Genomic DNA, 16,229 nt, shown 5'->3' with positions numbered 1-16,229 from the left:
ACTACACTGTACTGTTAGTCAGAATATACGTATGAATGCAGGACTTACGAAATTCACATAGTGATTCTTTGATTAGGATTAGGTTTCATTAAACTGCATATGATTAGAACAGAATTTTATAACTACTGTAAGAAACATTAGGATTTAAATACCTGAAAGTCTGTAGTGAAGGCCTCTGGTATAAAATTATGTCGTTGCATCACTTGGTATAACATCTCATGGGTTTCCACAGCAGGCTTAATATCACCTTTCAACACCTAAACAAAATTAAGTACATACGTCAACTTGGAGATGGAAGATGTTACCTTGTCACACAATGATTAAGTAGTAAACGTAATCTTTATTTTTCTGCCAGATCTACAGCGATGAAGCCTTATTGATCCTTTACGGAAGAAAAATAATAATGCCTAGCCTAGTCTGCTTAAGTTGCTGTACACATATCATAAAGCTCGTATAGTAAAAAAAACTAACACAAAAAAAAAAAAAAAAAGTGACTGGAAATGATAATAATCAATTGTCAATAAGTCACTGTTGTCTTTTCATATATAAAAAATCTCAATATTGCTGTTAAGAACAGGGATAAAACGAAAACTGATAGTATTTAAAATAATAATAATCAAATGTCAATGCTTCACTGATGTCTTTTCAGATATCAACGATCTCAATATTGCCATTGATAAAAAGGGATAAAACGAAAACTAATATAACTACTGCTGTAAGGTAATTCCATCTATTTGATAATATGGCAATACTAGTAATGGGAAACTAAAACTGGCAACATATAACTGGGCAGAGTACAATGCTGTGTCGGGCTGAATCAGCACTTAGGCCACAGAGTATATCGCTTCCGGCCGGGATCTCATTCAGCGCATTCTCTCTTGAACACTGACCTTTCTTATATTCTACTTATGTTGCACACCTGACTACGTGTTACCTCCACTGTAATACCTGAGTGCCATTTACTACACCTTAAGATTCTCTACTGGTAATCACACTTCAGCATCTAGTATTTCACTATATTAGTTACCTTTAAAGGCCAAGCAATTCGTCAACTAAGATGAAACCATATTAACTCACATATCACTAGGCTACTAGAGCCCCAGTTCATATTCCAACCATCTCCATATATTCACTTTCTCCTTAGCACCTGTCCTAGTTACACACACTCTCTTCCTCATTCACTACACACTTCACCATCTGGTATCATGCCTCTTCAGACCCACTTGTCATTTAACCGCTCTTGTCATGGCTATGTATAACATGCACACACTCCACTATTCTCCAGAACGCAGCAATTTACTTCCAACTACAGATTACCTTTTTTACTTCTTGTCACTATGCCTTCGTCTTCTCTGTTCTTTTTGCCCCATATCTCTCTTAGGCTCAAACTTCTCCCTTTCACTAGGGCACCTCTTGCTTCTTCTTCCTGACTCCCAGTCGTATTTTCGCTTCGTTTGCATGTTCTTGTTACATCCTGCGTTTCTACTCCCACAATCGCTCCCTGTTTTCTTCTTTCGCACTGGCCTCCGTTCTGGACTCCTTCAATATTGCCCTGGTCTCCCTTATTTCCCTCCTCATCTCTGCTAATACCTCCCTGTTCGCTACTTCGAATACTTCAGCTATCGCATCCATCCCTTTCTTTCTTTCTTGCTGCGAGCTTGGATCCGGTGCTTTATTGTCCTTGGTTCTTTCTTTACCTCCATGTCCGTCTTCGCCCACTTTACTGTCTCTGGTCTGTCTTACTTCCACACTTTTCCCCACTACCATTTCGTCTTTGCTGTCATTTTCCATCTCTCGTAATTTCTTCGCAGTCCACACTCTGGTCCATATACCGTTAGTCACAACTAATTTTTGACCCTTAATATAGGCTCTCAACCCTTGTAATTTAGCCCTGGCCAAATGTTTCTTCAGTGTGTTAATGTTCTTTACCCCTTCTCTGCCAATGTCTTCCTTGATCCAAATTTTTGTGCTACGTATGTTGTCTGCACCTTTTAACACTGCTTCCGCCATCAAGGTGGAAAACAGCTTCAGTTTTATCGGTCTGTCACCCCTTTTTTTGCCTATCCTTTCCACATCATCAATGTCAACTTCGCTAAAGTTAATTCTCATCATTTTCTGGATAATCTCCACTACTTTGTATGTTGTCAGTACTTTATCTTCTGCTTTATCTTCCGGTACTCCATATATAAATAGGTGTTTCTTCCTCCGTTCTCGGTTACAGTCTTCAATTTCCGATCGCAGCTTCACCACTTCTCCTTCCATCTCCCTTATTCTTGTCTTGAGTGTTATAATCTCTCTCTCGTTGGATTCCACTTTGCTCATTATCTCGTCTGTTTTTCCCTGTATCCACCGTCGTATATGCTCAAATTCCTTCATTTGCTCCTTCATCATATTCTTAATCTGCTCAAACGGGCATACTTCTTCCACCACTTCTTTCACCACTTTTTTTATGACCTCCACGTCTTCCCAGTTCATGTTGCCACTAGAAGTCGGGCCAGGGTTTAACTCTACACCTCCTATAGTTAGTAGTACCAATATCACCGCTGCCGCTAATATCATCTCGTCCATCATTCTTGCTTCCATTATACCTCCTTTATTTCTAGCTATCTCCTTTCCCTCTTTCCTCTGCCATCTCCCAATAGCTGCACGATATTGCTCCACTCCAATCATCTTCCTCTTCCCACTCGAATTACTATACCACACACCGTTCACATTCCACGCTGACTCTCCTGGCACCTCCACACAATACGTCCGTCCCCGAACGCTGACTAGGTTAGACTGGATTAAGTAGTGGCTACTGTAGTGAATATAACTGTATTTGGGTTACAATTGTGGAAACAACCCTGTATCTAGAAATAAGGCATTGATTTGTCTAGAGTGAGAGAAGAAAACCCTAAGGAAAACACACACATTATGGCCGCTCCTAACATCATGATTCCTGTAAATACTGGCTGAGCTATGTCGGTATGCAGGTATAGATAACCCAACTATTAAAAGTACATAGATATGTATGACTATTCTTGCATGCAACACAGAGCTGTAAAGCCATCAAAGGCAATAAATTCCTATTAAATGCTTTAACAGTCACAATAAACTAAAGGACTGCATCAAGCTCAACCAATACAATATTCCAATATCCTGTATATTTTAGTGTAATTTCTATGTCATGGTAATCTATTTACAATTTTAAACTAGTAGCAGGTCATTTTATAACCCAGTCTACTATACACCGTAGTGTTAAGGTAATGGAAATATTGAAGTCATCTGTTAATTTGTATGCCACTGCACTGTATTTATGCTACACTGCAAGAAATAAAATATTTCATATTGTACATTTTGAAAAAATGTTTAGAGAACTTTTGAGTGGTTGTATTGTAACTCTGTTACAATACAGTAGAAGTCTGCTATAGCGAGTACTGCTTATAACGAGAACCCCGTTATACCGACAATATTTTGATGTCCCTTCAAAATTCCTATGTTAAACTGTGTATTATCCTTCGGTTACAGCGAGAGCCCTATCGCTGACGCATACGTTATTACGAGCGATTAAGCGCGCACGATTTTTTCCGTTATCGATATTTATGCACCCCAGCCATTATGATGCATGCAATCGATTATCTTCGCGTTGTTTCCTCGCTATGTCCACTAGCGAGTTCTCTCGTCGACATTCGAAGGCGATGTCAGAGTCTATTAGTAATACCCGTCGACTGCTGTTCCGTAAAGAAAACTTGAAATGGAAGAGAACATATTTTCTTAATAAATGCGTAAATAACATGTCCGATAACAGTTCTTAACTCATTAAAAATAAAGGCTGACTAAACGATTACTTAATTTTAATCCTAAATACTGCAATTAAGTAAAAATGAGATACACCTCGAGATATGGCAGAGTGCACAATTGATTTCACAGGTTAGTTTATATTTTCTCGCGTCTGGTTAAATTACGGAAAGGTTATTATCACGTAAATTTAAAGCGAGAAGGTTTATAATTTCCCTAGTGGCGCTTGAAGTATGTTTTCATTATATGTATAGTACGGTTAAGTTAGGATAAGTGACGTTGTTTGAATAAAGAAACCGAAACTTTTGCCACAAAATGCGATCGATCATATAAGTTAGGATAAGTGACGCTGTTTGAATAAAGAAACCGAAACTTCTGCCACAAAATGCGATCGATCATCTATGGTACGGTATAGTTTTCTCATTATGTGCATTTGCGAGCTCTCTTGTCGACAATCTAATGCGATGTAGTCTATCAGTAATACTCAACGACTGCTATTCTCTAAAGAAAATATGAATGAAATAGAATAACTAGTTTTCGTAATAAATGCGTAAATAACGTGGCCGATAGCAGTTGTTAACTCGTTAAAAATAACGGCTGAAGTAAACGACCTTTTAAGTTTAATGTTAAATACTGAAATTAAGTAAGAATGTGATACACCTCAAGATATGGCTGAGTACATCACTAATTTCAGAGGATAGTTCATATTATCTCGCGTCTAGTTAAATTTCGGAAAGGCTATTCACATGTAAATTTTTTGCGAGGATAACTCATTGCTCTACATGCGTATCAAATATGTTTTCATGACACATATACGGTTAGGTTAGGTGACGCCATTTGAAGAAGAAAACTCTGGAGTAATACCGTATTTCTCTGAATCCAAGACGACGTTTCCTTCCTCAGAATCCCATGCGAAAAATCAAGGGTCGCCTTGGATTCGCAGCCTAACAGTAATGAATACCACTGGCAACCCTCGCGGTATCCATGTTGCTTCTTTTCATCCCCGCACGCACATGCAAAATTCGTTGACAATAAGCGACCGCCTCTTTATTATACATCGCTAGCCGTGACAACCGGCTGTACAGTGCCTGTGTGTAACATCACTGGATCTTGGGAAATATTGAAGAGAGAATGAAATTCTATTAGCCTCTACAAAAACGTTTCTCAAATCTGCAGAATGGCATCAAAACATGCGAGCCTTCAAATTCGTAGAAAGGCCACGGCTACTCAGTGGCAGAGTTATAACGTGTCTACTGTACCTGACTATAGTAAAATTTTTTATAGACAGCAAGAATATTTTCGTGATGGATAATCGTAAAGATACGTGGAACAGGTATTGCCGGCAAATTATGAACGGGTTCTCGTCAATATTATGCCAATTTTAAGTTACCGGTAATGGTTATTAAACACTCGGAAATATAGAATAATTGTGCAGCCGCAAGAAAATATGGCGTAGGCCTAACTAAGTCAATATTTGAGGACAGTGCGAAGACAAAGATACAAAAAATGCAATCAGTGGTCCGCAACAAGGACGCTTTAAAAAAGTCGAAAATGAAATTGTGAGGTATGTGCACGAAAATGCAAGGGCGGAAAAGCCATACTGAGGTGCAATAAAGTCGATCGTTGACCTTCAACGCCTGCGATTAGGCCTAGCTATCCGCTGAAGTTGGCCAAACCCGGCAAGTGAGACGTGCGTGTAGCGGTAGCCGGTTACATCTGATGCTGAGTAAAAATACCGTGAAAGTTTTTATATTATTATTTATAAATTTCATTTTCCGTATTGATAGATTCAATGTATAGACAAGAAATGTGTTTTTCCACCAATCAATACTTAATTTATTGTAAATAGATTACACTAGTACCGGTTTCGGCCCTTAACGGCCATCATCAGCTAGTACATGATTAGTTTCCAGCCATTAGACAAAATCACAAGTTGTTATTATGTTAGACATCCGGATGTCTAATGGGGGATGGAAATGCAATATACAGTAGCATGAAGTTAAAATATCTGTGGTCAAAGGTAAGAAGTTACAATAAGTTAGAACATAAGTACACAGAACACATTAAAACATATGGGCCACAATATAAAACACTTAAAAAGTTTTAACACATTAAAATTTGGTATGTATAGGTTAGACACTTGTTAAAATTTAAGTTCATGTTGCTTAGATTCCATTCTTCTATCTTCTGTGTGGTTCCTTTGCTTCTATCTCATGTTGGTTTAGCTGTGTGAGGTAATCTTCGAGAATGTTCTGAGGCTGATATGTGTCATATTGGTATGGACCTTTGTCATGAAAAAAAAAAAATTTGTGTTATATAATTCAACTGGGATGTACTCCAGTAAATTTTTAATATAATAAACTGCAGGTCTTGAGTTTGAATTTAGAAGCTGTTGGTGGCGACACCTCTCTCGCCTATGTTCATTTGTGGTTGTAGTCTGTAAAGGTAAGCTAATATAAGTATAGTGTGTGTATGAAGGAATGGCTGGTGTATATATGGAAAGAGTACTTACTATTGTTGTTGTGGAGGTCTTGTACCAATATGTCTGAAGGCTTGCTGTGTTCTACTACGAGTGCATCTGGGGCTCATATTAGCTGTGGAGGGGGATGTAGGTGGAGAGGAAGAAGGAGTGACTATTGGGGAAGTAGGGGCGGGGTCAGGCTTGTGATTCGTTGGTTTGTTAGAGCGTGTGTTTACTATTTTGAGGTAATCATTCTTTAATGCCGGAATGGCTTTATCAAAAATGATGCTGGTTTTCTCTGTAATATCGTTAATGTTATGATTGGGATTAGCGTATTGGTCCAAAGAAATATAGAAATTTTTGGTTATGTTGAGCAGGGGGCCCTTAGAGTTTATGTCGTCATATCGTTATTGATGTCTGTGATACTATGCTTAGATTCTTCTACATGTTGGCCTATTGATGAGAAATGGTTGTTTTACTGCATTTATATGTTCATTAAAGCAGACGGTGAAGTTTCTGCCTGTATGTCCAATATAACTTGTGTCACAATTGTTACATTTGATACGGTAGACACCTGATTGGTTGTATTTGTTATTATTATTGACTGTTTTAGTGTTATGTATAGAGTTGGTGCTGTAGTGTATGGTTTTGAATGCTATTTTCATGTTGTGCTTCTTAAAAATATTGGTGATGGTATATATATATATTATATATATGTCGTTAAATGTAAATAGGGCATAATCTTTTTTGAGTTTGGCTGTTTTAGTTAATTTAGTTTTAGGTTGGGATTTTATTTTGTGAATGATTTTGCTGACCATTTCTTTGCTATATCCGTTATGTTTAGCTATGTCGTGGATTAATTTCAATTCATTATTTTGGTCTTCTGTTGTCACTGGGATGTTAAAAGCTCTATATATCATACTATAATAGGCTGCTCTTTTGTGTGTATTGGGATGAATGGAGTCATTTTTATGGTATTTGAGGTGTGTGTGGGTTTCCTGTAGATCTTGTAGGATATATACTGTATATACAGTAATCAAAATAAATACATTTATTGGAAAATTATATTGAAAACTGACAGGGTATTCAGAGTTCTTCAGTTTACTGGTTTGATCATTTGCTGTGGGTTTCTCTGAAGACTCTGTGATCTGTATGTCCCTTTGTGTGGAACGGAATGAAGCAACTTATGCAGAGCCCAACGTCACACTTAACACAAGCTGTACGGACTATGCTAGAGCATTTCTCATATGCACACCATCTTGTCTGGGATATACATCACAAGGTGGTCTCACTCGTACCGTACTACTTCATGTACGCGACCTTTCCCCGCGAATAAATGGCGCGATTCAACTATGATTTCCTCCTATATATACGAGATAAAATTTCCTACCACCATTTATAATAATAATAATAATAATAATAATAATAATAATAATAATAATAATAATAATAATAATAATAATAGCCTAATAATATGCATCACAAAACTGGTATATGAGTCTGAATTGCATGCACAGCAACGAAGGGTTGTTATGTCAATAACAAACCCTTCAATACCAAATTGGTACATAAGTGATTTGACAACAGATCCGCCTAGCGTTGCGAATGTGCAACGCCGGGAATATGTGGATCTAACTCGCCCACGAGTTATTAATTGTAAAAGGAATCGTGCTACATTCAAACTCTGATGAATTTACTTCCTGGATTTCCTAAAAGAGGTTAATTATTTCTAAATCATAAAATTATATGGCGAATCTTACCTCTTAGGGTATACCATTGTGATAGCTGGAACACACAGCGAACTTCAAACATACTTCTCGTCAACAATCAAGCGGTGACTATTGATTAACAGACTTGTAACAAAGCACAACACTTCACTTTACCGAATGCGCGTGCAATTTTCATTCTTTTACTGGGAAAAAACTTCATACATTGAAAGAAAAGAGCACCAGCAAGTCATTGCACATATGCAACGCTAGGCGTTCATGGGTTAACCGTATACGTACCATGAAAACAGCGCCAGAACAGAACTGATAACCTTCTCATTATAAATTCATATGGGAATAGCCTTTCTGAAACTTAACCAGATGCGAGAAAATATAAACTAACCTCTAAAATCAGTGATGCACCCTGCCATATCTTGAGGTGTATCACATTGTTTCAGTATATAGCATAAAAATTAAGAGATCGTTTATTTCACCAGTGGTCCATAACCCGTTAGAGAAGAGATCCTCACTTGGACTATGTGCAAGTAGGGCAGCATCCTGATTCATGAATTTACCGAGCTCAGAACACTTTAAGCAAGCCTCGGACCTATGGGAGTAATGGAATCCCACTCCCATTTGACAGGCAAGGGACTCCTTGCAAACAACTTGGCGAACGAAATGGAATTCGATGGGGAGCTATCAATATTAATGGGGCTTATGGAAGAAAGAATGTAGAACTGGCTGAGTCAGCAAAGAGGATGCATCTGGATGTGCTGGGAGTAAGTGATATTCGGGTAAGGGGAGATAATGAGGAAGAGATAGGAGATTATAAAGTGTACTTGACGGGTGTTAGAAAGGGAAGGGCAGAGTCTGGGGTAGGACTCTTTATCAGGAATACCATTGCACGCAACATAGTTTCTGTTAGGCACGTAAATGAGCGAATGATGTGGGTAGATTTGTCAGTGGGAGGAATTAGGACAAGAATTGTGTCCGTGTATTCACCATGTGAGGGTGCAGATGAGGATGAAGTTGACAAGTTTTATGAAGCATTGAGTGACATCATGGTCAGGGTCAACAGCAAGGATAGAATAGTGCTAATGGGCGATTTCAATGCGAGAGTTGGGAATAGAACTGAAGGATACGAAAGGGTGATTGGTAAATGTGGGGAAGATATGGAAGCTAATGGGAATGGGAAGCGTTTGCTGGACTTCTGTGATAGTATGGGTTTAGCTGTTACGAATACATTCTTCAAGCATTAGGCTATTCACCGCTACACATGGGAGGCTAGGGGTACCAGATCCATAACAGACTATATCTTAACAGACTTTGAATTCAGGAAATCTGTTAGGAATGTACGAGTTTTTCACGGATTTTTCGATGATACAGACCACTATATGATCTGTAGTGAACTAAGTATCTCTAGGCCTAGGGTAGAGAAAGTGAAATCTGTCTGCAAACGAATAAGGGTAGAAAGTCTCCAAGACGAGGAAATTAGACAGAAGTACATGGATATGATTAGTGAGAAGTTTCGAACAGTAGACAGTAAGCAGGTTCAGGATATAGAAAGTGAATGGGTGGCATACAGGGATGCTGTAATAGAAACAGCAAGGGAATGCCTAGGAACAACTGTGTGTAAAGATGGGAAAAGGCGAACATCTTGGTGGAATGATGAGGTGAGAGCAGCTTGTAAACGTAAAAAGAAGGCTTATCAGAAATGGCTCCAAACAAGGGCCAAGGCAGACAGGGATTGGTACATAGATGAAAGAAACAGAGCGAAACAAATAGTTGTTGAATCCAAAAAGAAGTCATGGGAAGATTTTGGTAACAACCTGGAAAGGCAAGGTCAAGCAGCAGGGAAACCTTTCTGGACAGTAATAAAGAATCTTAGGAAGGGAGGGAAAAAGGAAATGAACAGTGTTTTGAGTAATTCAGGTGAACTCATAATAGATCCCAGGGAATCACTGGAGAGGTGGAGGGAATATTTTGAACATCATCTCAATGTAAAAGGAAATCATCATGGTGGTGATGCAAACAGCCAAGCTCATGGGGAGGAGGAAAATGATGTTGGTGAAATTATGCTTGAGGAAGTGGAAAGGATAGTAAATGAACTCCATTGTCATAAGGCAGCAGGAATAGATGAAATTAGACCTGAAATGGTGAAGTACAGTGGGAAGGCAGGGCTTCATAGACTAGTAAAATTAGCGTGGAGTGTTGGTAAGGTACCTTCAGATTGGACAAAAGCAGTAATTGCACCTATCTATAAGCAAGGGAACAGGAAGGATTGCAACAACTATCAAGGTATCTCAATGATTAGTATACCAGGCAAAGTATTCACTGGCATCCTGGAAGGGAGGGTGCGATCAGTCGTTGAGAGGAAGTTGGATGAAAACCAGTGTGGTTTCAGACTACAGAGAGGCTGTCAGGATCAGATTTTCAGTATGCGCCAGGTAATTGAAAAATGCTACGAGAGGAATAGGCAGTTGTGTTTATGTTTTGTAGATCTAGAGAAAGCGTATGACAGGGTAACAAGGGAAAAGATGTTCGCCATACTGGGGGACTATGGAATTAAAGGTGGATTATTAAAATCAATCAAGGGCATTTATGTTGACAATTGGGCTTCAGTGAGAATTGATGGTAGAATGAGTTCTTGGTTCAGGGTACTTACAGGAGTTAGACAAGGCTGTAATCTTTCACCTTTGCTGTTTGTAGTTTACATGGATCATCTGCTGAAAGGTATAAAATGGCAGGGAGGGATTCAGTTAGGTGGAAATGTAGTAAGCAGTTTGGCCTATGCTGATGACTTGGTCTTAATGGCAGACTGTGCCGAAAGCCTGCAGTCCAATATCTTGGAACTTGAAAATAGGTGCAATGAGTATGGTATGAAAATTAGCCTCTCGAAGACTAAATTGATGTCAGTAGGTAAGAAATACAACAGAATCGAATGTCAGATTGGTGATACAAAGCTAGAACAGGTCGATAATTTCAAGTATTTAGGTTATGTGTTCTCCCAGGATGGTAATATAGTAAGAGAGATTGAATCAAGGTGTAGTAAAGCTAATGCAGTGAGCTCGCAGTTGCGATCAGCAGTATTCTGTAAGAAGGAAGTCAGCTCCCATACGAAACTATCTTTACATCGGTCTGTTTTCAGACCAACTTTGCTTTACGGGAGCGAAAGCTGGGTGGACTCAGGATATCTTATTCATAAGTTAGAAGTAACAGACATGAAAGTAGCGAGAATGATTGCTGGTACAAACAGGTGGGAACAATGGCAGGAGGGTACTCGGAATGAGGAGATAAAGGCTAATTTAGGAATGAACACGATGGATGAAGCTGTACGCATAAACCGGCTTCGGTGGTGGGGTCATGTGAGGCGAATGGAGGAGGATAGGTTACCTAGGAGAATAATGGACTCTGTTATGGAGGGTAAGAGAAGTAGAGGGAGGCCAAGACGACGATGGTTAGACTCGGTTTCTAACGATTTAAAGATAAGAGGTATAGAACTAAATGAGGCCACAACACTAGTTGCAAATCGAGGATTGTGGCGACGTTTAGTAAATTCTCAGAGGCTTGCAGACTGAACGCTGAAAGGCATAACAGTCTATAATGATAATGTATGTATGTATGTTTATTTCTAACGAGTTAACAACTGCTATCGGCCATGCTATTTACACATTTCTTAAAAAAACATGTTCTCTTTCATTTCAAATTTTCCTTACAGAACAGTAATTGATGGGTAATTCTAATTTCCAACACTGCCTTTGAATGTCAACAAGAGAGCTCGCTAGTGCACATAGCAAGAAAACCATACCAAAGATGATCGATCAAATTCAATATAATTGCTGGAATACACAAATACAGTAGAAGTCCGCTATAGCAAGTATGGCATATAACAGGAACCCCGTTATAACAACAATTTTTGTCTGCCCCTTCAAAATTCCTATATTTAACTGTATATTATCCTTCGGTTACATGCGAGAGCCCTATCAGTGACACATCCGGTATTACGAGCTATTAAGCGCACACGATTCTTTCCATTACCGATATTTATGCACCCCAGTGATTATGTTATGTGCGATCGATCACCTTAGGTATAGTTTCCTTGCTATGTCCACTAGCAAGCTCTCTCACCGACATGCGAAGACGATGTTGAATTCTATTAGTAATACCCGTCGACTGCTGTTCTGCAAAAAAAAAAAAAAAAATTGAAATGAAGGAGAACATGTTTTTGTAATAAATGCATAAATAACGTGTCCGATAACAGTTAACTCATTAAAAATAAAGGCTGAATAAACAATCTCTTAATTTTGATGCGAAATACTGCAATTAAGTAAAAATTGGATACACCTCATGATATGGCAGAGTGCATCATTGATTTCAGACGTTAGTTCATATTTTCTCTCGCCTGGTTAAATTACAGTAAGGGTATTATCATATAAATTTATAGCGAGGAGGTTATCATTTCTCTACATACGTTTGAAATGTTTTCATGATACACATACAGTTAGGTTAGCCGACACAGTTTGAAGAAGAAACCTGAAATGTCTGCCACAGAAGCCTCTGGAGTGATATCTTATTTATACGAATTCAAGACTACCTTTTTTTTCTCGGAATCTCGTGTGAAAAATCAAGGGTCGTCTTGCATTCGCGACCTAACAGTAATTAACACCACTGGCAACTACCGCGATAAACACGCTACTTCCTTTCACCCCCGCACATGCGCACACACAAAACTCGTTGACAATAAACGACTGCCTCTTTATTAAACATCACTAGCCGCGGCAACCGATTGTACAGTGCCTCTGTGTAACGTCACTGGATCTCAGGAAATAGTGAGGAGAGAATGACAGTCTATTAGCCTCTACAAAAAAAATTCTCAAATCTGCAGAATGGCATCGAAACATGCAAGCCTTCGAATTCTTAAAAAGACCACGGCTCAGTGGCAAAGTTATAATGCGTCTACTATACCTGACGCTTAGTAAAATTAAGTTTTATAAAGAGCAAGAATATTTTCGTGATGTACCGTCGTATTGTAAAGATGCATGGAACAGGTATTACGTGCAAATTTTCAATGATGCCAATTTTCATTCAATGGTTATTAAACACTCGGAAATGTAGAATAATTGTATAGCCGCAATACGGCATAAGCCTAACTACAGCCACTATTCGGCGTTAGCGTGAAGACAAAAATTTTAAAAAATGCCTACTGTACAAAAAATGCGTTCAGTGGCCCACAACAAGAACAATTTAACCCATTCGCCTCGCATTTAAATACCATAGGAGTTCACTAAGAAATCACATTTAAATACCGCTCTACGGCCGTCGTCATCACACTATTATTTAGAAAATCATACAAAACCAACCAGTAAATATTCCTTTCTGAAAATTTGCATGCATGATAACGAAGTAATAAACTTACCAATGCCGCTATTTTAGTATGTCTGCTGGGTGTGGTACACCTCAAAACATTCTTCTAAGTGAAGAGCTACGCCACACTTTTTGCACTGCCAGCAACTTTCACTTCCTTTAGCCTGGCTGTAGCACACAACGCACCTTCTTGTGACTTTTGATTTCTTCTCTGTAGGGGGAATATGCATGGAAAAGTGGGCCCATGATTTAGCTTGTAATCTGATGGGGGTGGTGCTCGCTGAAGGTTGACCTCGAACCGAGTACTCCGTCAACTGAACAGTCTCTAGTAGCTGCTGTGCAATGCTAGTTCTGAAGTCTGTGTAGCTCGTCTTTCTGTTAGCAGCGATCTTGTGATACACAGTGAAGGGATTGAAAATACACATATCTAGGAGGTAAAATAATATTTTCCTACACCCTTTCACTGTGCATCGCATGACAGGGAACAGAGCTGTAACTTGATCCTGAAGGTCAACACCACCCATCCCCCTTCTGGTATTCAAGGCCACAATTGGGCTTTATCACTTCTTCCCTAGGGGTTTGTCATCTCTTTCGTCTGAGTTTGCCTGTCCCTCTCATGTCAGCTGATTTGTGTTTGGTGGTGAGAAAGCAAATATCCTTGTTATTTTTCCACTTCACACACAACATACTGTTGTCACCTCTCATACTCTCCACGTTTTAGTTTCGTCTTACTGATATCTCGAGGAATGTCCTTTCGGTTCTGTTTAACAGTTCCAATTACATTCATCTGCTTGTCGTGTAGCCTTTTGAATAAATATGGGGAAGAATACCAGTTATCTAAAAACAATATATGCTCTCGGCCTAACAAGGGTTCACACATGTTGAGCACAACGTTTGTATTTGCTGGCAGACTTGGATCCGTAACATCATCACCTACATAAATTTTGAAAGACAGACAGTAGCCAGAACTTGATTCACAAATTTTGTAATTTTTTATTCCAAACCTATAACGTTTAGACCTATTACACCGGACATATGAAAGGCGACCTCTGAATTTCATTAGACTTTCATCTAGAGCAATGTCTTGTGAAGGTAAATATAATTCTGAAAATTTGGAGCAGAAATGTTGTATTATAGGCCTAATCTTTCTTAGTTTGTCACTACTATCGATTTGCTCATCAACAAAATGTAAAAATCATGAAATTATAATAAATCTTCCCCTGCTCATGGTTTCATGAAAAACAGGAGTGTTTATACACCTGTTTTTACTCCAGTATAACTGTGTTCTTGACTTTCACACTTGTAACATTAGTATAACCAACGCAAAATATGCCCTAATTTCATCGGGTGTAGTCTCAAACCATTTGTCATCGTCTTTCAACTTTTTTCTGTCAGGTTTGCTCAACTGTTTTGCTGCATACGAATTTGTCTCGACAGATATTTTGTCAAACAAAGCATTCATGTATTCACAAAAAACTGAGAGTTCAGATAGTGGCTGCGTATCAAACGTTTTCGATAAGTTTTCACTAACCCCACTGTATTCACTAAACTTATGTACAACAGGTTTATTGTCACTTTTTGTCCAGTTCCAGTCAGTCAAGTTAGTCTGTGCCGAGGTACGAGCTTGTTTCGAAAGACTCGGCACACCGTCGTTATTTGCATCACTTTCCATGTCATCAGAACTATTATACGCATCGCTAGTACTCGAACTAAGGACTTCAGGGTGTATTTCGTCGTCACAAACATCACTGCCTTCAATATCACTCTCTAAAACACTATCTATTAGCTTCCGTATTCCTTCTTCATCAACACCAGCACATCTGCTTGACGCCATGATGGCAACTGACAAGAGCAAAATAATATGAAAAAAGATTCTCTTATCTCTTGTTCCGGAAGTGTGTGAGAACCTGGTGAAAGGGAAAAAACCGAAGCCACATGTGTAAACTTCAGCTCAGAATGCATTCAAGTGGCTACTGTGGGTTAGTGACTGAACTACATGGATTGATGTACAGCTGTGCACCACCGCGAGCAGAGCTCGTCATTTGATTCACATGCCACAAATAACTGACGAGCTAGGGTCGTCAAATGATGCGATTGGGTTAAAGAAGTCAAAGATGAAATTGTGAGGTACATGCATGAAAAACGCAAGGGTGGAATCGCCAAAGAACGGCACAGTAAACTCGTTCAATAACTTTCAACGGCCCCGATTAGGGCTATACATCGCTAGCTGCTGAAGTTGACTGAACCCAGCAAGTGAGACGTGCATGTAGCGCCGGTTGTAGCTGACGCTGAGTAAAAGTAACAGTTCAATAGACAGCAAGAATATTTTTCTGATGGATTGTCGTATTGTAGAGACACGTGGAATAAATATTGCCGGCAAATTATTAACGAGTTCTTTTCGATATTATGATGCCAATTTTAAGTTAATGGTTATTAAACCCGCAGAAATAACGAATATATGTGCAGCTGAAAAAAAAAACCGGCATAATTAAAGCCAATGTTCGGCATTGGCGTGAAGACAAAGATAGTCTAAAAATGCAAGAAAGGCATTTATATGATTTTACAAAGTACTTTTTAAGCCTGATTAACATTTTTACAAAGTACTTTTTAAGCCTGATTAACATTTTTTGAAGGAAAAAGTGGCGGTCGTATTGTATTCAGGGCCGTCTTGGTTGAAATTAAACACACACTTTCACGTAGTATCTGATTTCGAAAAATAATAAACAAGTAAGCCGTACTGTGGATATCATCTGCAAAAACGCAAGTTTTGAACAAATTGATTGCCGTTTCATACCAATTTTAATGTGTACGGGGGTTTTCCCAACTTTTACAAAAAATCTGATATAATGACAATCCGAGTAAGTTTTTCGCTCTTATGGATTCTCACTATAGCGAACTTCTAATGTATTGATAATGAAAAA

General features: G+C 38.8%; 1 protein-coding gene across 1 annotated transcript in view; it reads right to left on the bottom strand.

The window, feature by feature from the left end:
- Edem2 (ER degradation enhancer, mannosidase alpha-like 2) overlaps positions 1 to 16,229 on the bottom strand; it is a 212,239-nt gene that overhangs the window by 163,836 nt on the left and 32,174 nt on the right. Inside the window, exon 10 of the mRNA XM_068225114.1 lies at positions 153 to 257. Within this exon, the coding sequence (XP_068081215.1) occupies positions 153 to 257 (105 nt within the window). The remainder of the gene's footprint in view (positions 1 to 152; positions 258 to 16,229) is intronic.

Source organism: Anabrus simplex, chromosome 1, assembly GCF_040414725.1.
Source record: "Anabrus simplex isolate iqAnaSimp1 chromosome 1, ASM4041472v1, whole genome shotgun sequence".
Classification (NCBI taxonomy): Eukaryota; Metazoa; Arthropoda; class Insecta; order Orthoptera; family Tettigoniidae; genus Anabrus; species Anabrus simplex.
The sequence above is the reverse complement of the archived record's forward strand: the minus strand, read 5'-3'. Positions and strand labels throughout refer to the sequence as shown.